The sequence below is a fragment of the Pholcus phalangioides genome, unplaced genomic scaffold, assembly GCF_987345545.1.
Source record: "Pholcus phalangioides strain wild (caught in Gottingen) unplaced genomic scaffold, Ppha-v1.0 ptg000015l_1, whole genome shotgun sequence".
In the NCBI taxonomy this organism is placed as follows: Eukaryota; Metazoa; Arthropoda; class Arachnida; order Araneae; family Pholcidae; genus Pholcus; species Pholcus phalangioides.
In genome coordinates this window covers 39,375,762-39,396,588 of record NW_028301608.1, presented here as the reverse complement: position 1 = coordinate 39,396,588, position 20,827 = coordinate 39,375,762, and the positions used below count along the sequence as shown (strand labels likewise).

Here is a 20,827-nt window from a genome sequence, read left to right as displayed (position 1 = left end):
CCCTTTATGATGAATTTATAGCGTGAAAAAACAAACAATGATGAAAATCATCCCGGGCCCCAGGCATGACCACCTAGATGACCTAGGTTATATAGGAGGTCGTGCCCCAGGGCTGGCTGGAGCCTTGTCAGCCAACCCCTTGGGGGGGGGCCATGGCACACTGGCATATATATTTACAGGGTAGCTTATTGGGCCAGAGCCGTCTTAAGAATATCATAGGAGCCACCCTTCCCCCCCCCCCGGGCGAATCGATTTTTCTGAGGGCCCCCTCCACCTGACTCGAAATGCCTGCCTTTCAATTCACTAATCTCGAAAATCTTAACCGCAGATTTCGTTATCATGAATGAAGCACCCCCCCCCCCCCTGCACTTGACCTGCTATATCCAATGATCACGAGGTGAAACGGACTTCAATGACGTCAACGCTTCGTACGGAAGCCTTCTGATAGAGATGGTGTTGGCTCATAGGCGGAGATAGACTTGGAAGTCTGGGGGGGGGGGCACGATGATGATGATGTCAATTCATCATGCATTAGATCAGTAGACTTCACCTTTGATGCTGGGGGCTATATAGCCATCAGTGCCATCTTGACGCAAGAGCCCGCCTGGGCACTGATGGCTATATAGCCAACACATGGGCGGAAATACGGGGAGGGGCGGCATTGCCCCCAGCATCAAAGGTGAAGTCTACTGATCTAATGCATGATGAATTGACATCATCATCATCGGGGCAAACTGAAAAAAGCCAGGAGCCAAGCATATTTTTTTTCCAGAAAAATAATGGCTATTTTTCCAGGTTCTACCAGGGCCGTCTCGCTACTCTACCAGTGGAATAAAGACGGCCCTGGCTTGCCTCGGCTGACCAAATAGTGGCGTCCCAGGACGGCAAGTTCAGAGGGGAAAAAAATTTGAGGAATGTGTGGTCAAGAAAATTAGTAGAATGCATGATAAGGGCATACGCCCGTGACCCAGGGCAGTCTTAAGAGTATCATGGGCCCCCGGGCCAATTGATTTTTCTGAGACCCTGCCAAACAAATTCTCGAAAATTTCAACTAGATCTCATTTTTGTGAGGCCTCTCTTTCGTTTCAGGCCCCCACGCCGTGCCCGGGTGGGCCCATACTTTAAGACGGCACTGCCGTGACCAGGCATGGTGCTTTAAATTTAACAGCATAAAATTTTTGTAAATTCAGTATATCTCCCATAACATGGAAAAGAGATGATTGTAGAGTCTTCTGAAAAAAAGCCAGGAGCCAAGCACAATTTTTTTCCAGAAAAATAATGGTTTTTTACCAGCTTTTCCAGGCTCCTAAGCAATTTGCTTGGCGCCTAATTTTTTTGATTTGTCAAGCCCTGCTCTTGGTCACTCATTGACTGACCTGGTCCCTCACTCTAGGCAGGGGCTTATTTATGATTTTGTCACTCTTCTCCTATTCTACTAATTTTCTCGGCCACTCATTCTTCAAATTTCTGCCCCTCGGAATTCGCCGCTCGCTCGGAGCTATAGCCCGCTAATGTTCCCCCCCCCCCTCCCCGTAAATATGGCACTGGATGAGTGGAAAATATGGGAAATATATGATAGAAGGAAGATAGAACAAAAAGAAAGAGGACGTCTCAATTTGTACAGCCGATTGAGGGAACCATAGATCTTACTGATCAAGCATACTCATTCATAATTTAATACACTTACACACAGCCGCAACTAGACACTTGATCAGCCGAGGCAAGCACGCATTTTGGCGCTTCCTGGTAAGGTTGAAGGAGAGGTTAAATAGTGAAATTTGCACCACCTCTGGGTCCAGTGACCGGGGCACCAGACCCGCCTGTTTCACCCCTAGTCGCGGCCCTGGACTTACATGCGTAGCAATAGAAGTCATCAATAATTTGCGGCCCCTAATTTACTGAATGCCGGGGCCTCATTGGCCTATCCGTTAAGATGACATTGCAATATCATATACAAAACTGAATATCCATGGATATTCAGTTTTGTATGCAGTGCTGTTCTAACGCCTAGGACCCACCCAAGAGCATGAGGGGTCTTTATGATAAAAATGAAAAAAAAAATTATAATACGGTGTACCAAGTCCGAATCTGGGGGGGGGGGGGTTGTCTGATACCCCCCCCCTTAAGTGCGAGAAAATTACTAAAAAGAGGGGAAAAGATGATCAAATCTATAGTTCTATTCCCCCCTCCCCTCCCCAGAAATGTAAGTGGTCCCTCTCCGAAAGAAATTTATGGCTAGGGGCCTGCGGTGTGCAGTGTAAGGATTCTAAATTGTGGGTGGCTGAGATACTTCAGGGCTGCGGTTGTCAGGGGTCAGAGCAGGGACGGGCTTAAGTATTTTGCGGCCCGGTGTAAAACAAATTTGCGGCCCGGTGTAAAACAAATTTGCGGCCCCTCTGAACAGGGGTTTTACAATACCCCAGGGTGTCCATGGGTACTCTGGTGCCCGAGAACGACTGTACAACTCCTTCGTAGTCATATATAAAAAATGTCATTTGGCAATAAATATGGACAAAAGTGTCCGCTTCTCAGTGAATAAATTGCAAGTGGGCCCTCAGGCACTCGAAGATTTGGGGCTCTCAGGGCTAGAAAACCGATTATCCACCCAGGCCTTAAGTTTGCTAAGTTGAAGTCAAAACGTAATCAAAACATTTTTATACCCTTTTGCGGCCCGGTGCGGCCGCACCCTTCGAACCTGCCTAAATCCGGTCCCGGTTCAGAGCGCTCGGAGGCATGTGATACTTCTAAGACCACCTAGGTTGCAGGTGTTGTATATTCACAAAAATTATATATATATACACAATTCAAGTTGTGAATATATATTCACAACTGGAAAAAATATCTGCCTATTGTAGGAACAATGGGTGTCGTGACAGGACTTTTTGTCAACAGTGAGAGAGTTAGACATAAATTACACGACAAATGACTCCGCGAGACGAGAAAAGCTGTCAAAAGCTGCGCACCGTTTATTACTTTTTTTTTTTAATTTTCCAAGGAAAATGTAATAAATGTATGAATGAATGAATGAATCTATTACGTAACATGACGGTGGTTTTTGTTATCATTTTTCTTTTAAGAAACATATTTTTTTTCCTCTCGAAAATCCAGAATCTTGAAAAGATTTTACCAAGAAGAATTTACCATTCACCAAGACTCTCAGATGGCTGTATCTTTCAACTGAAGCCCCTCCCGAACGAACTGTACGCTAGGCCCGAATGCATAGAAGTTTGTGCATGTCCCTTCATGCGTTCAAAATTTACGTACTGCCTCCTAGAAATACCTATAAGCATGGGCGGCTTAAAAAGCAAAGGGTGTGGTGCAACCAGGCGGAAGGCTGTAAAGGGCGGCAGCCTAGGCTTTCTTTTAGACATGAATTTCCAAAATTCTGAATAATAAAAATTCACAAGACACCAGCACTGCCACTCTATTTTTTTTAGTCATACCTTCACAACGAAGATGTTGAGGAAACTTGAGAGAAACAGACAGTGCCTGGAGTCATAATACTAGAAACAAGAATGGACCGTCACAAGGGAGCAATTGTTCCCTTGTGATGGACATTTGAAGGACACAAAAATTTACACTTAAGTGTACAGTTTTGTGTCCCGACCCTTCTTAAAAGTTGCCAAGTAAAGGCAAAGCAAGAATTCGAGTTCTCTCTTACCTTGGCTTAGGCTTGGAGCACCGTAGCCTAGTTCCTTCCAAAGGAACCTCATGGAGTAGGTATTCAACTCTATCATTCGAGATTACTGTTAAAAATCAATCCATAAGGGGAAGGGAATGGCTCATCAATGAGAGCTGTAGGTTGTCTGTCATAATGGAAATAACTCTATACCTAGTGCCGTCTTTACGAATGGGCCCACCCGGGCACGGCCCTTGAGCCTCAAAAAACGAGAAATAGTTGTAATTTTTTGAGAATTTTCCAGGTAGGGCTTCAGAAAAATCACTTTTCCCGGGGACCCATGATGCTCTTAAGACGGCTCTGTCTAGACCGAGCCGGATGGTTTAAAAGAGACACGCATGATCAATTGTATTTTGTTCGGTAAACAATGGCGTGCAGCTTTGGACGTATAAAAAATTAGGTTCATCCCAGAGTCCCTCTACAGGACCGGATCTCTAATCCTGTGAGCTACGAGGCCGCAGAAGGCGCCAACTGAAGAGGGCTGATTTTTTAGGGAGACAACTGAAGGAGGGGGGGGGGCGATTTTTCATCCTCAAAATTAGCTTGCACTTGAAAAATGTCCAGAATCGGCCATCGTACCCGAGGCTAAAACGCTTTCAGCCTACTATCAGGGTTGTCTTTAGGGGCGGCACATTAGGCTTTGCACTAGGTGGCAGGTGAGCTCGAGCCGCGTAGGTTAGCTTTCTTCTGGAAATACACGGTATATATGCTTTCCGCCCCTTTCTATACAGGCGTGGAAATGGAGTATTATAGCCTTTAGAAATGCATAAGAGGCTTGCGTGTGCTTGCATTTGCTTTCCCTGGAGATGCGCTGTATGTAAGCTTGCGTACACGCTGTATGCTAATAATGCAGCTATTATAAACTAAATATGAAAAAACAGAGAGAGTAAATTTTTTAGCTACTTTAGTCATTCTTGAAACTCTTGATACATCTTACTTTTTACTTATTTTTCCTTTTTACATAAATTATAAATGCTTTTTTAAAGTGTCTGTTTCAAGTGTTTTTCGCCTGCTAGTTTTTTGCAATTTCTAGTGCCTAAACTTCCGGTCTCTAGTCACCAACAAGGTTTGTTTCCTCTGTAATGCTTTATGAGTATGGGAAATATTACACAGAAACAAACTTCACGTTAGGTTCACAACACGTACATGCACGCACATTCCAACATGTACCAATTCGTTAGACGTTCCGCAGAGAAATATGGACGAGGTACATGTGCGTGGTTTTAGTTTGTGCTGTAGCATCATCAAAAGAACAGGCACACCTACAGCACGATAATGACGTAACACGAACATTCAAGCATTCACCATCATCATTTCGAAATATGGAAGACAGATGGCAGCACTAGCAAGAACTCAAAATAACCACACTGACAACATAAATATGTTAGAGCCACACATATACTCAAAATAAGCAATCGGGCATGTACCAATTCCGTAGAGGACTGTGTACGAGTTGCATGTACGGTTAAGTAGTAGTAGTAGTCGTTCATCATCATCATCAGTACGCAAAAATCCTGAACGTACACTGATGTTTCGTATCATACTATTTTGATTAATTCAAGAAGGGAAGGAAAAGAAGAATACAACACATATTTTCTTTCCTCAACTATGAATGAGTAATAAAAAAAATTTTCTCTGCATTATTTCCTCTTATGAAATGGGAGCAAATGCTTTTAATTAGACTGCGGCGGTCCAGTTATAGAACTCTGGGGAAAAGAAAAGAAGAGCGTGAAGGGAATCTTGACCACTTTTACGGAGATTATATCACTGACAATAGCCACGTTGTAATTTTTTTTTTTAATTCCAGAACAATCGAAAACGGAACAGTTTGTTTTTTTTCACTGGAGAAGAACAAAAAAAAGAGAAGAAGCGAGTTCCCAGATGAAGGGTACATATACAACTGAAACACCAAAAGATGAAATAGGGCGATCTTTTGTCATTCGTGAGATCGTTTCATCCACTGCGTGTATTATGTACCGTAAGCGGGTTTCGCCGAGAATGTCACGCAACGCAGCGGAACGGAATATTTTCGAGGAAATAAAGAAGGTCTCTTCTCTCGCCACGTTCAACCTTGAGCAAAGATTTTTCAAAATTCGCCCTTGATTCCTTAAAACTGAAGCTGATTGGTCCGCTGGTATGTTGGCGTAACGATTGGCGAGAATTAGTTTCGGAAGTCGGTGTACATTATACATGCTCATGGGACGCGGGCTATATGTGGCGCTCGAAGCCATCTGATGTGGCCCGTGGCCTCAAACCTAATTTTGTAGACTGAACTAAGTGGCACATTTTCAGATCACTTGAGTGACCAGCAGTGCAGTTCCACATCACTTGAGTGGCCCACGACATGCTCCCAGGTCACTCAAGTGGCCTGCGGCACATTTCATACAGATCAGTGACCCTATACTCATTTACAGATTACTTAAGTAACCCCGTGGCACATTTACGTGGCAATCGAATGACCCTCGACATGTTTTCAAATCAGTAAAGTGACCCACATTCTCCTAAATGTTAAACACCCTTGTGTACATACAAATACTTGTATATACTTGTACACACTTGTTCTGCACCAGGAGTCCTTGAAGAGATTTTTGCTGTTTTTTCGTTCAATATTAGGAGCGTGCCAAAATTGACAGAACTTGTTTGAATTTATTCTACTGGTCTCTTTGGACGTATCGTTACGCCCGTGATCGTAAAGAGGGTAAGCATTGCTTACTATGTTCCAACTTCAAGGCTTTTAAGAGGCGTCTATAGCACTTGTCCGATTGAGCTAAAAAGTTTGCACAGGTAATTTTTTTGTAGATTGGAGCAAGGTTGGCGGGCCGGAGCTTAAATTTTTGAAAAGCTAAAAAATAAATAAAGTTGAACCTATAACAGAGACAGAGATGCCCGTAAATAATCCCGGCGTCGGGGTCCGCCAAATATCCAAGCCATGGCCCCCACAAGGGATGGGCTGACAAGGCGCCAGCCCTGGGGCCCGGGATGATTTTCACCTTTTTTTGTTTTTTCACGCTGTAAATTCATCATAAAGGAGGCCCGTAAAAATCTGGTCGGGGGCCCGCATAAGATCCTGGCCTGGGGGCCCTGCTCCAGGATGTGGGGGCCATGATCCCAGCCCAGGGGCCTGTTGGAGCATTGCTGCGGGTGGTAAAAGTTTGAGAATCATTATCCCTTCATTTATAGTTGCGCCCCTGTTCAGCCTGTCCGACGCCATACTAATTGTTCCATTACTCATTTCGTGGCCACTTTTTGACTGAAGACGCTCCAGAATGACTCGCGACGATTGACGTCAGAAAAAGTGCGGTTTTCGGGTTTCGTTTTCCATTCCCAGTGTGTGTAAAACATACAAAAAGAAAAATTCTCCCTCTCCCTCCCATGGTGAGCTCGTGGTGGGTGTTAACGTAAGCTAGTGGTTTCCTGTTAATTGCAATCAAACTATAGGGGGCCCACCTAAAACTTATTATCTACCAACAGGGGCAGCTCGAGATATCTTTGCAAGGATGGCCGTCCTGTGCCTACCCTCTTGCCGCCAATTTATTTCAACAATTTTTTTCCTTTCTAAATATTTTTTGCCCTTCCACTTCGTATTTGGCACCCCTTTTAGAGTGCACAGAAATTATTTTCTCAAATTTTTTTTTAGTTTTTAGTCAATAAAACCTTCTTTTCACCTTGTCACCTTAGCATGGTCCCCCACGGAGTGGGGAGTGGGGGTGGGGTGCTGAGAGAGTTCAGTCCTGGGGTTCGGACTATCACCGTCATTTTTTTGCCTTTTTAATGGTATAAATTCAATATAGAAGGGTCCGTGAAAAATATGGATTGAGATCCGCCAAAGATTTCAGCGTATGGGCCATGAACCTTTTGATTTGGTGCCCCTTCAGAGTGGTGTCCCACGAGGCTGCCATGGTTACCAGCCCGAGAGCTGCCGCGGTCAACCAAGAGCATATAGGCGTACGCAGGCGCAGTATCTCATACGTTCGGGCCCTAGAAAAATATGGATTTTTGGGGGCCCTTTATGGAAAGTGTTCTTTGATGCAGAGGCGTGGAAAAGGGGGGGGGGGAAATCCCGTATATTTTCCCTTTGAACCGAACAAGGCCCAGGCTCTACAGTCGATCGGCAATATATCATTGGGTCCGTATCCATAATACAAAATGCTGCCAATTTCGATACCCTGAAAATTTGTGGGCCATGCCCCTGTTTGCTTATGCGAGAAACAAGCACTGGGCGTACGCAAGATTTTTTTCATTTCTTATTTCTGACTTGCCGGTTTCTTTTTTACGGTATAATTCTGACCCCCCCCCCTCCCGAGGCACTGACATTAATAAAACATTGGAGGGTGCTGAAAGTTGCCCATGGTCTCCATAAGAGTGGGGCTGACATGGCTCCAGCCTTTGGTCCGAGGTGATTCTTACCATTTTTAGCTTTCTCACAAAAAAAATTCACTATAGAGGGTACGTGAAAAGCCTGGTCTGGGCGCTCGCAAAAGATCCTAGCATAGGGGCCCTGCAGTCAAGGACAGTGCTGATAGGGCTCCATCCCTGGTTTCAGGAACAATTCTCATCATTTTTTTTGGCGTTATAAATTCAATATACAAGGGTCGTGAAAAGTCTGGTCCCGGGGCCGCCTAAGCAGGAACGTCTTAAGAGCATCATGGGCCCCCGGGCCAAGTGCTTTTTTTGAGGCCCTACCTTAAAAATTCTTGAAAAATTCCACTACTTCTCATTTTTCTAAGGCCCCTCTTCTCTTGGGGGGCCCCGGGCCGTGCCCGGCTCGGCCCATGCGTTAAGACGGCACTGTGCCTAAGATCGCGACCTACGGCCCTGATTCATGGGCGGAGATACGGGGGGGGGCGTGGGGGGCATTGCCCTCCCAGCTTCAAAGGTGGAGTCGACTGATCTAATGTATAAATGTATATATGAATTGATATCAACATCATCATCGTGCCCCCCCCCCCCAGACTTCCTAGTCTATCTCCGCGTATGGTGAAGGCCATAAAATTGTCAATCGTCCCGTGTATGGGGATTCCCTCAAGAGAAGGAAGGGTGCGTAGCATTTTTTTTTCATTGAAAAGCCTTACCCTCACGAAATTTATTGGGGGAGGGCGCAAATAGCCTCGCCCCCGGAAAAACGATGCCAATGCCTGCACCTCCACTCCTTGCGTACACTATTTACCAAGAGCGGCAAATATACCATATTTAAAACTTTGGTTATTACGTTCTCTCTAAAGCGCCAACGCGAAAACGCGCCAAATGTTTCCACCGACGTAGAAACCTTCAACTCGGAACGGGGCTGTCTTATATTTACAGCAGTAGTTACCTTATTTTTCCGCCGTTGGCACCTGTCGCTGTAGTATTTCATTCTTGTCCAGGTGAACACCACGCCTTTATGGTAAACATTCGGTGTTTATGAGTAATATTCATCGAGATTTTCGGAGAGTGTCAATTTCTAGGTTCTAAGGTGATGAGATAATTACGAGATAATCGCAGTTACGAGATCGTTTGTCAGTTTTGTCTTGTCCAACGCGTCCCCGTGTCGATATTCATGCCACTGAAGTTAAAAATGGGCCTAGGCAAGATGCACAATGTCATGCTGTTGTCTTGCATAACGTTGGGAATCGGCGCCCTTTTCGTGATTATTGCCTTCACGACGCCCTACTGGCTGGTGTCCGATGGCGAGGCGCCCGTCGAGAAGTTCCAGAGGCTCGGGCTGTGGGAGGCCTGCTTCAAAGGATTCGTCGACATCAACTACAGGTACGACCGCGAATTCCGAGGCTGCAAGTGGATCTTCGACGAAGATTACAACTTCATACAGGATTTCCTGTCGCCTCGTGAGTATTGATATATTTGTTGAATTTGCTTGTGTGTGTTTCAAATACTAATTGCAATTGTCCACAGTGGTGTATTAACGGGGAGGGGACTATAGCCAAGGGTGGCAAATTTGAGGAATGAGTGGCCAAGAAAATTAGTACAATGGGAAAAGGGGCGGCAAAATTTGTATAACCCTGAATAAATCCGCCTCTGCCCAGACAGCTAGAGGCTAGGCCAGTGAGCAGCCAAAAATGTGACCTAGAGTTCACAAGCACGTGAGTTAGCGAAAGTGTCAGTTAGAGCGCGAACAGTCATGTAAATGACCAAAAAAAAGTGACTTACAGAATGAGGGACCAGATAAATGAGTGGCATAGAGCGTGTACAAACATGTAAATGGCCAAAACAGTGATCTGGAGCCAGGGCCACAACTAGGAGGGGAGTAAATGGGTCTCGTGCCCCTGGCGCTAGACTCGAGGGTGCACAAATTTCATTCTGAAACCTCTCCTTCAACATCGCAAGGTGACATCAAAATGAGCACTTGCCGCTGTTGACCAAGCATCTAGTTGCAGCCTTGTCTGGAGCAGTGGTGCACAAACTTTTGGTTTCGTCAATGAACTGGGGGAGGGTCACGAGAGATTCTCCAAAATAAAAACTTCCAAATAAGAAATTCGTTTTTATTTAAAAATATGTCAAAACTAAAAAATTATTTTATTCAGCTGATCTAATTACCATGTACCGTACAATGTAATTTTATCAAATTTCTACTTGTACAATTGGATCAATATATCGGCTTCATCCTGCCAGAATCATGAATGTGCAATGTCCTTGCAAAAGAATGCGGGAAATGACGTTTGAATATTTACTGTACCCTATGGAAGTTATTTTCCTGACATGTAATGTGTGTTTCAATAAAGATACACATTCACATTTCAGGCACATCCAAACAGCTGATTAAGAAAGAAGAAAGTTTGTACATTCATGCTTCTGGCATGCAGCGGACGATATCAAATTAGTACTTTTACAGGGTGACTGGATGGGAGAATCATCCAATTTCAAAATTGTATATTTCTTTAAAAGTAAAAGCACAGAATAGAATGAAAAATGATATGTGAATATATGGGGAAGATGTGTGTATGTTTCATGAACAGTTTTTGTTAATGGTCGATTTCAAGTGTAGAATCATTTTGAAATCTGACAATTCTTTCTTAATCATCCTGTATACGAAAATCAAGGATCATACACCTCGATACACTTCCATCTTGCATAAGGGACACTAAGTACATCAAAAAACAAAATGAATACTGTATTTGTATGATATTAAAAAAAAATATCTTTGGAAGTCAATAGTGCCTTATGAAAATCGAAACAAGCAGCACATTTACTGGCAAAAAATCAGAATGTTCCGGAAAACTAGGATGTGTGGTCAGCCTATGTAGGGGTTGCCGATCAATTTTTTTGTCAAAGGGGGGGGGGGGTCACACTTCAAAAAGTTTGCACACCACTGATCTAGAGAGTGTGAAAGCATGTCAATAACCAAAAGAGTGACCTAAAGCATGTATAAATAATCAAAAGAGTGGTCCGGTGCCTAGTTCCTTGCTGGAGTCAGAGAGAGTACAAATTTCACCCTTGAATATCTCCTTCACCATTACGAGGCGGCACCAAAATGCATGCAGACCCCAGAGGACTAAGCATCTAGTTGCGACCGTGTGGAAATATTGGGGGCCTCAAACCAATGTTTTCATAAGTATTAAAAATATTAGGGGAAAGAAGGTCGTTTTGATCCCAATGCAATTTTATGCATATGCTCTGGAATTCCTTCATTAATTGCAGTAGCCATGAGTGCTTTGACATTATTAGGGGTGAAACTGGAAGCTGTTTCATGTCCTTCATCATTCAGGAAAAAAAATTAAATTTTCCACAAATATTTCCCATTTTAGAAGAAAAGGGTTTCTTTTATCAAAATTGTGGTCCCATAAATTTTGCAACCCATTGTAACCACACTTTCGTACCTACCTAAGTCCAGGCCTGATAAGGGACACAAGTGTAGGCTATACCTTCAGCTCATCGCGACGTCCCTGATATAGGTTGGTGACACACTTTTTGGGGAAACTTTGTCCTAATGAGTTACCTAGAGAGTGTGCTAGTATATATTGATGAGGAGATGAAATGTCAGCCAAATGTGCATTATCTTTGATACAGTTTTCATTTCAGCTGTGCTGCAGTGACGTCTTAGCGCATGGGTCTACCCAGGGATGGTCCTGGGACCCTCACAAAAATTAGAACTGGTTGAAATTCTCGAGAGTTTCCCAAGTAGGGCCTCAGAGAAATAAGTTGGCGTACCCCCCCCCCCTTCCCAATGCTCTTAAGACGTCCCTGCTGTGCTGTTTTACATTCCGAGATATTCAGATAAATATTTTTATATCATAATGGTTTCTGTTAAATATCATGCCAAGAAGCCTAAACATTATGTCAACAAGCCTAGTGTGCCGGAAGGATCAAGTCAAAATTCACCAAATTTGGTGGGTGTCAAAAATGTGTGGATTATAAATAATGCAAAAGTAACAATGTTTCATGTTTATTTGTTTTAGTTTCTGTTTTAAAAACTCATTTAATGCATTTGTTTCACCTCAAAAGCGTTCTTCGTTGCCGTACAGACATTGTATACGATGGGATTCGTTTTCCTGATTCTGTCATGTTTGTTGCTGATGGCCTTCATATTGTGCTTGACTCCAGACAAGGAGATAAAGGTGCTGAAAGTGTTGGCTGGTGTCACCGGAGCAGCAGGTACGTTTTAGAGCATTGCTTTCAAACCTTTATATGTTTGGAGGCTCAGTTGAAGTTTTTCATTATTGTTGCTGGCATTTTTCAATTTTTCACACCAAGTAACCAAGACACGTGGCCAAAACAAGGTCAGCCTGTACCTATATCTTCGAGATTTGAATGGTAAAAATGGTAAATGTCAAAAAAAAATTTAAACACTGTTTTTCATGTTAAAGTGTCAAATGAGCAGTGATCGTGTCAATGTGAAAAGTATAGTCCTCCTACCACGAGATGAGATTTGGCTACGGCACGTCATGTCACGTCAAACAATTCTATTTTATCCTAGAAGGACGTGCCAATCGTGAAAGCTCAGTCACTGATGAACTTTTCTCGATGTGCAATCGTTTTACCAAAAAAAAAAAATTGAATAAAATCATCCGACGTGACATGTCGCAGCGAAAATTCATCTCGTGGTCGGAGGACTATACCCGGTAGTTCTCTAAGTGGTTCAAAAGAGCATGTAAAGAGGTCGCAAATGCGAATGTCCCTAATTGCGGCAAAAACAGCTTTTTGCAATTTTCAAACATTTTTCCTTTTGACACTTACAGCATTTACCACTTTTACCCTTCATTTGTTCTGCGTACATCTAATTGAGAAAAAATCCTATTTTGGGACAAAACTACATGAATGTGAGGTAACATATGTTAGGGTATTTCTGTAGTTGAGAGAATTTTCTAGTTTTGTCCATAGGATTTATTTTGATTGTCCCCTTCGAACTGGATCAATTTATCTGATGGTGATCATGTTAAGTTACCGCACTTTTTTGACAAATAGAGATAATAAACAGCTATGCTTATTTTCCTGATTCTTTTCTTGCAGGTATATTTTCCCTTGTAGCAGTGATAACATTTGGGGCACTGGGAGATGAAAGAAATTGGATGCCCGATCCTGATCACAATTTCCTGTCATGGTCATTTGGATGCGCTGTGGTTGGAGCACTTTGCGAGCTCGCTGCAGCTGTCCTATTCTACGTTGAGTCTTATCTTGCCGTTCAACGAATGAAGAGCAGGAATCAACAGGTTTTCACATTGAATAAATTGAATAATACTAACAAAGCCTGAGAGGGGGAAAAAGAAAAAATGTTTTATTGTTGAACTTTTTTTTTTCTCCATTCCTTGTTTCCGAAGGAAAATATCCGGTTAAAACAATCAAATCTGGTTTTTTAAAAATGTATATGTGTGTGTGTATATGTGTTGTTATATGAAAAATAATTGTTTTTATTGGTGAATGACAATGTTGTATAAGTGTAAATACATATATATACACGTATGTATGGAAGTTAAACGGAATGAAATATTTGATATGTTGTGAAAGAAGTATATAAAAAATATATATATACATATGGTCTATTTTTAAAGTGTAGTATTTGGACTTAAAATTCCAATTGTTAACAGGCAACTGAAATTTTACTGCACTTTTTTTTTCTTAAATCAAAAAAGTTTTGCTTTCATTTTTTTCTCGAGAAAATTCTGTATGTGAAACCATATTCAATATCCAGTGTGTGTTATACTTTGTATTAATATAATAAGCACAGAGCAGTTTGTGCTTATCATTGTTCAGCATGGTGTTAATACCAATATCTGTAATTACAGAACAGTGGTTAGAGACGTAACTATGCTAAGAGCCACTGGAGCAATGCTCCTGCGACTTTGGGGGGGGGGGTGCTCTTGTGTGAGCTGATTAGATGTAGAAAGATGAACATCTTGGGGGTCCCAGACATTAATCTACTATGGACCCTCTCTGGCTGATGGTATGGTGCTGATAGTGATCATTTTCAATAAGATGTTCGAAAATGATGTAAACTTACCATAGCTGCCAAGTCTTCCGGATTTTTCAGGAGTCTCTCCCGAATTTCTACTCCATCTCCAAGACCCCTAAAAAAAATCTTATATTCAATTATTTTATTTATTCTCTCTGCTTTTATTTTAATTCCCAAAATAATGTCAAGCATAATGTAAATTGTTGCTATTTGCATCTAGTGGGAAAAAAATCATTTTCGAGGTAAAAGACAAAAATTGTCAAACAGCCTGTGTCAATTCAGCTTTTTGATATCCACAATTGGTGAGATGACTCGTATCTGATCTGACCATGTCCTGTTTCAGGCTGATAACAATTTTTTTTGTTAGTATGATTTGATTTGGGAGTAGTAATGACAGGTAATTCAACCTAATAGTTGGCGCTAATTGGTGACAGCTTGTGCAATGTTATGTTTTTGCAAAGGGAAAAAAATCCCTATATTTCTTTTTTGAAAAATCCCTTTTATATTCATTTTTGCATGGAATTCGGATCCGCGCAAAAACCTCCGTAATTCTCATTCTCAAAAGTCTGCAGCTATGTGGTCTACAGAAGAGCCACAATATGTCAAATTCAGTCAAAGTTTTTATTTGACTTCAGAATCTTCAATGATGTAGGGTAGTTTGTTCAGTGAGTCGAACTAATAGTAACTGCATATTTTTCATCGGTCGCTTTGTATTCTACCTATCAAGATTTTGATTGTATGCAAGTTGCTGAGGATGTGATTTGTGTTTATATATTCTGCTTTGATCTTATAATCAAAATAGAATCATAAAAGAAAAAGAGCTACGTGAAAGTAAATGGTAATTACTTTTGCCTTTAGTCTTTAGCCCTAGACTACATCTGTCTTTCAGTCCAACTTAAATCTATAATTTCCAGTGAGTTGGAATCCCTGAGACTGCTCTACTAATCAACACTACCGTGATCATTTTTCCATATTTAGACATTTTATTACTCTTTCTCCTGTGAAGAGGGGGAGGGTGACTGAATTATAAAAACAAAATGTACTATATCATGTGAAACTGGGTTACCTTTAGAAGAAACTCTTAACTGAGTTTTTATAAAAACGAGCGAGTTCTAATGAGTTCAGTACTGAACTCATGCCAGGACTCTGACACCGGACTCATCCCGTTGCTGAGATCTCTTCCAGCCCAGTTTTAATGAGTTCAGTATTGTAAAAATTCAGTAGGAAAACTAACTTTACAGGTAGAATTTTATTCTAATGAATCAAGTTTTTTTTCTCAAACAATTTTCAGAAAAAAAAATTATGTATATAGTCAGGGAGACTGAAGCTACTTTGCATACTCCTATGACAGTGAGCACTGAATGCTTGTATCGTCATTGTCAAACCACCTGACGGTCTTCCTACATGCATTGTAGTTTCAGTGTGATGGGAGCTCCCTTAGATGAAGGACAGCAAGTTTTCCGATTTCGTGCCCGGAAAGTTTTATTTATTTTTTTTCACTTAAAATTTTTTGCTATTCAGCGAAGGACTAGTATATGTTGGGACATTTTCAACAGTTGTGATGGGTAGAGTGGTCAATAACGATTGTATTCAAGTGCTGTGTAATGCTTCATAAAACTTGTGGAACTGTGAGGCAGCGCACTTGTCTAAAGAGTCATGTTGAGGGGAAAGTTGACATCCCAGCTGAGGGGCATGTTGGCATAGAGCACGTGTCATTCAAGTGAGCGATCAACTCACTTTCTTGGTGGACATGAAGCTATAAATAATCACTTCCTTGTTCTTTTTTTAACTTTTCTTTTTACATTTGTTTTCTACTTCAAAATATTTTGTGCTTAACATGCACATCATTTTTCTCTGCCCTTCTGTATTGAAATAAGTTTTGTAGTTACTAACTTAAATTTATTCCCCAGATCCTATATATATATTACCATCATGCTATACCAACATACCCCAAGTGTTGTGCCAACTTGCCCCACATCTGGGGTAAGTTGGCATAGCTAGAACAATTTTGGAAATTTTTGACAAATTGATAATGCAATTTCACATGATATTTTAATCATAAATTTATAGTCGAGGAGTACAGCTATTCGCAGCATCGGTCAAATTTGCTGTAAGTTACAGGAAAAAACTATAAAAACTATGCCAACCGTCTCCGGTCTCCCCTACTATTATGTTAAAAAATATATATGACCATAAATAAGCATTGAAAAAATATTTTTTTATCACCAAACTCGGAATGATTTGAGCCTTGAAAGGGACTAATCAGCTTTTTTTTGTCTCATTTAGCAACTTCATTTTATCTGTAGATAATCATCTTTTCATTCATTTTATCAACAAAAAATTCTCTTCTGTTTGAATTTTTCAAATGTTATATATACAAAGATTATGTATTGATGCTGTAAAATATGTGATAAAATATGTGAGCATATTTTAGCATTTTATTGTTTACCTGCATTTATTGTTTACCTGCATTTATTGTTTACCTGCATTTGTTGTCCCACAGATTTGTTGGTTAGGCTAGATACAGTTGAACCCTGATTTAAGACATTGGAAGAAACCTGCAATTTTATCGTTAAATTGAAGAAATCATTGGGTCAAATTGATCAGGAGCATAAACACACTCGAAACAGAAAATTTTAAAAGCTTTTTTGGGGTTGCTGTTGATAACCTATTTCTGACAACAATTGGGAGAAAGATATAAACTTAAGAATAAAGTCGGGATGCATGAAAAAATTTCTTGACAGATGTTTGTTCAGTATGTCCAACATTTCTATCAGATTCTGTCTAAATTGTCATTTTCTTGCTAACCGAAAAATGCTTTCTCTTCAGATGACCATTCTTTGCTTGTCGAAGACAGAACACACAAACTTGAATTAACTTTATTTCTTGACTGAAATCTAGATATGCGGACAACCACAAAGTTTAATGGTATCCGTGTACACCAATTGGCCACACACTTAAACCTGTGCACATTTTAAATTGCCTCTTTTGCTCGAAAGGGGACAGATTTCTTCTTCCCCCTTTTTTTTGTTTGTCTATAAAGAAAAGCTGAATGTCAAATCCTGGGAAGTCAAATCTTGGTATCATAGTTTTGGGTTATGAGAAATAAGAAATATTAAAGATAGTTTGAAAAACATTTGTTATGTCAAGGATTTTATTGGTTAAAAAGGGGTTTGACATTTTTATTTTCATCAGAATTTCAGAAGAAAATTTTTAAATCAATGAATCTGCTGAATCAGTTTGTTATATTGGGGTCCGACAGTATTTCATTGAGCACTCCATGTTTTTAATTTGTGGTAACACATTTTTTCCCCTATATATATCTTAAAAAATTTCCATAAGTTCACTGAGAAAAAAATTCACGAATGGTACTGGAAATAATTTAAATTGAAAAATTAAAATATCTTTGATGGTAGAAGAGAGTATAAGAAAGTGGACAACGTGGTTCCCGGCCTCAGAAGACTTAGGCTGTGAGAGGACAAATATTTTTGCTATAAACACTGACTTGTTTTTAATTTTGAACTGCAGTTACCTTTTAAATGAAAGTTATGAAGACGTTTTGTACAAAAAGAAAAAAAAAAGAGTTTTTATATAGAGTTAAAAAAAAAGAGATCCTGGATGTCTCTTGAAAAATCGGCAGCTATATTATCTGTTAAATGATGAATATGATGTATGCATGTCATGTGTAATTAAGATAAATGCAATTTTCATATATTGGTTTTAGTTTAGGCTTACATGGCAATGGAATTTTCGGATCTTTCGATTTGGGGAAGAAGTGTCATTTGTTGGAGTAGTTAATCATATTTTGTGAATGCAGCTTCTCCGTTCATATGAATAATCATTACTAGAGCCCGGAAGTTCAGGCAAAATGCCATAAATGTCTTTTTTTGTCTATTTTTAAACTTTTTTTGGTGAAAATGCCTTTTTTAAAGTTTTCCTGCCATAAATATCTATTTTAACATTTTTTTAAGTTTATTAGTGAATTTCAGTGGCCATAATCTATACAACTTGAATAGTTTGAGCATTGAGAACAAAAAATTTTCCAAGTCTCATGGTACTAATTATCAGAAAGTCCCACCCCTTCCAGCCCATTTAAACGCAAATAAGTGATCTGAGAAATAGAGAAGTTGGTGTTGCTGTGTATTAACTTTACTTTGACTGGATGGTGTTAGACGTGAATGATTTTGTTTCAGATAAATGCAGCCCATGTTAGACAAGCAGAAGGAAATTAGAAATTTTTGTTTCTCCATATGCTTCACATAAACATGTCTCACTCAGGCATTGGACTGCATTGTATATGTATAGCTGACCGATGGCTGTACCAAGAGGTCATCAATTGACATCATGACTCACACAAGGTGGGGTAGAAATAGACAGGGCTATTGTGTGTGTGGTCCCATGTTGTTCTGCTGATATTACCATTAATGCACTGCAAACCGAGGCTATTTATTTTAGATATTTAGTATTCGATTAAATTTACCAGTCGCCCGCAGGGGTGTGCGACAGATGAGGCCACATAAGGCCCTGCACTTGAAGTAGTCCCATATACGTGGTAATAAAAAACTAATTTTTTTACTACATTAGAACAAGATAGCTATTTTTCAACTATAGAAATGATAATGATCATTCCAAATAATACAACAAATAAACAAGAATTATTCACAACTTGAAGGAGTCCCATATGTCATTTCTCTACGGGCTCTGCGTCTGGTAATTGTGGTCCTGGAATTGACCTAATAATAAGGGTCTACTGACATTTTATTTTGGGCTTAAAATTAGTTTAACTTGCATTATAATTCAATTATTGTAAATCATAATTAAAGCAGAAAAAAATACATGCAACCAATTTTTCAGCTAGTTTTTAGAACTTTAATACCTTAGTTTTAGTTATTTTAGTTACCTTATTCCATAAATTAAATGTTTTTTTAGTGCCTATTTTAGGCATTTTTAGTGCCTTTTTTTTTTTAATCATTTTTAGTGCCTAAGCTTCCGGGCTCTAATCATTACTGGAAGCTATTGGAGTGTTTATATATTTCTGAGTTATAAAAAACTGATTTGAATGAGTCAAGATAAAACTTTTTTTTGAAAGCTTATTTTTTTCTGAATGAAGATTTATGGATCCACTTTTCTTTTTTATGCTTCATGTAAAAATATTGTTTTTAATGCAATATGTTATTTGGGGAAGATGTTTCTTTGATGTGAAGCATTTATTTTTAGCATAACTATGACTTTTTCAATGTATTATTTTTCTTTTTTAGTGCATTTTTCCGTAAAATACCAAAAATACTTTTTTTTAATGATTCTGAATTTCTGTGCTATTTTTTTTTAAATACTTTTTGTAACACTGTCATGCTTTATTTTCTATGTAAATGTATACGTAAGATTAGTTTTACATACTATGGGAGAAGTAGAGGAATGTATTGCCCTTGCATTTTTACTGTTGTTTTTACAATCAATATTTTTCTTATTATTATAGTGCATGTGCACAATGGTTTCAAATTCATATTAATGGCCTTGAGTATTATTTTTGTTGGTATTTTTTTCTTTGTTATTATCTCTGCTCTATTATCGGGACACAAGATCAATTTATGTATTTTCTGTGCAAAAAATTAACTATGATATTGCCAGAGATTCCACAGTACTCTAATTTTCCTGGGACCCAGGTGATTGGCCAAATCTGGGTTCTATTTTAAGTGAAAGTGGATCCCTCTCGAAAAAAATTAAAGTAGGGTCCCCCCCCCCTCCCCCACCCATCATATTCGCTGGTATCCCTATGAATCAAATAATTCATTTCTAAAAACAATGTTCAATCCAAAGATTTATTGAAAAAAAAATATTAATTCACCAGCTTATAAGTAGGTTCTTATATTTTCATTGTCTATTACTAAAGAGCACGTCCCATGGGATGCGTAAACTAAATTTTTATGCGTCCTTTTCCAAAATTTCGAGTATATGATGCACTATAGTGCGTCAGTGCCATCTCTGGTATTGCTAATGATTAAATTTGTGTACAGAAGGAATTGACTCCCTAGTTCAAAATACTGATCCAACAACATTCCAGTTGTGCAAATTTTTTTGAAAAAGAAAATTATTCAAAATAGTCATTTTTTTTATTTAAAAGGATGGCCATGGAGGCATGCGGGTGATTTTGGTTGTATTTGCAGCGGTTATCAGAGTTTGTTGTCTTTTTTTAGATTTATAGTCCACGTTTGTTGTTTTTTCATTAACATTTCTCTTCATTTCACATGATGTTTACACTCAATTATAAAAAATATTTAAGTTATATGTATTTAAAACTCTGACGAGATACCATATCTTTTAAGAATAAGTATAACAGCTCTTATGTTTGAGGACAGTTTATTGAATTATATTTCTAACACATAGAATTGGTTCTGAGCTAGTATTCTTTAATAAATGTATGTTTGTAGAATGGAAAAAAATTGCATTGGTTTTTTAAAAGTTTGCTCTAGAAAATTACGGCTTGTACACCAATGCAATGCTCATCTTAAGCTCATGAAATTATCAAAATATTCAATAAAGCAAAATTATTTTTGTTTGAGATTGTGTGGGAACAATAATACGATTTAAGAAATGTTTCCATGAATTTGTAATTTTCATGTAATTTATTTTGTTTGTCAGAATCTCAGTTGTAAACACATAATTTTAATGTCTATTTTATTATTCTTTAAAACTTCATTTTAAAAACAGTCTTTAAGGAATCAATTTCTTTCCATATGTTGATGCAGTTTATTTTTTATTGTTGCCAG

The 20,827-nt window shown here is 39.4% G+C and overlaps 1 protein-coding gene across 1 annotated transcript; it reads left to right on the top strand.

Annotated features, from left to right (window-relative positions):
• The first annotated feature begins 8,931 nt into the window (after positions 1-8,931).
• LOC149075999 (uncharacterized) lies at positions 8,932-17,625 on the top strand. Its single transcript, XM_089243524.1, has 3 exons — positions 8,932-9,501; positions 12,116-12,265; positions 13,121-17,625. Exons 1-3 carry the CDS (start codon positions 9,216-9,218, stop codon positions 13,360-13,362), a joined length of 678 nt encoding a protein of 225 aa, XP_089099650.1. The 5' UTR covers positions 8,932-9,215; the 3' UTR covers positions 13,363-17,625.
• Positions 17,626-20,827: the final 3,202 nt, after the last annotated feature.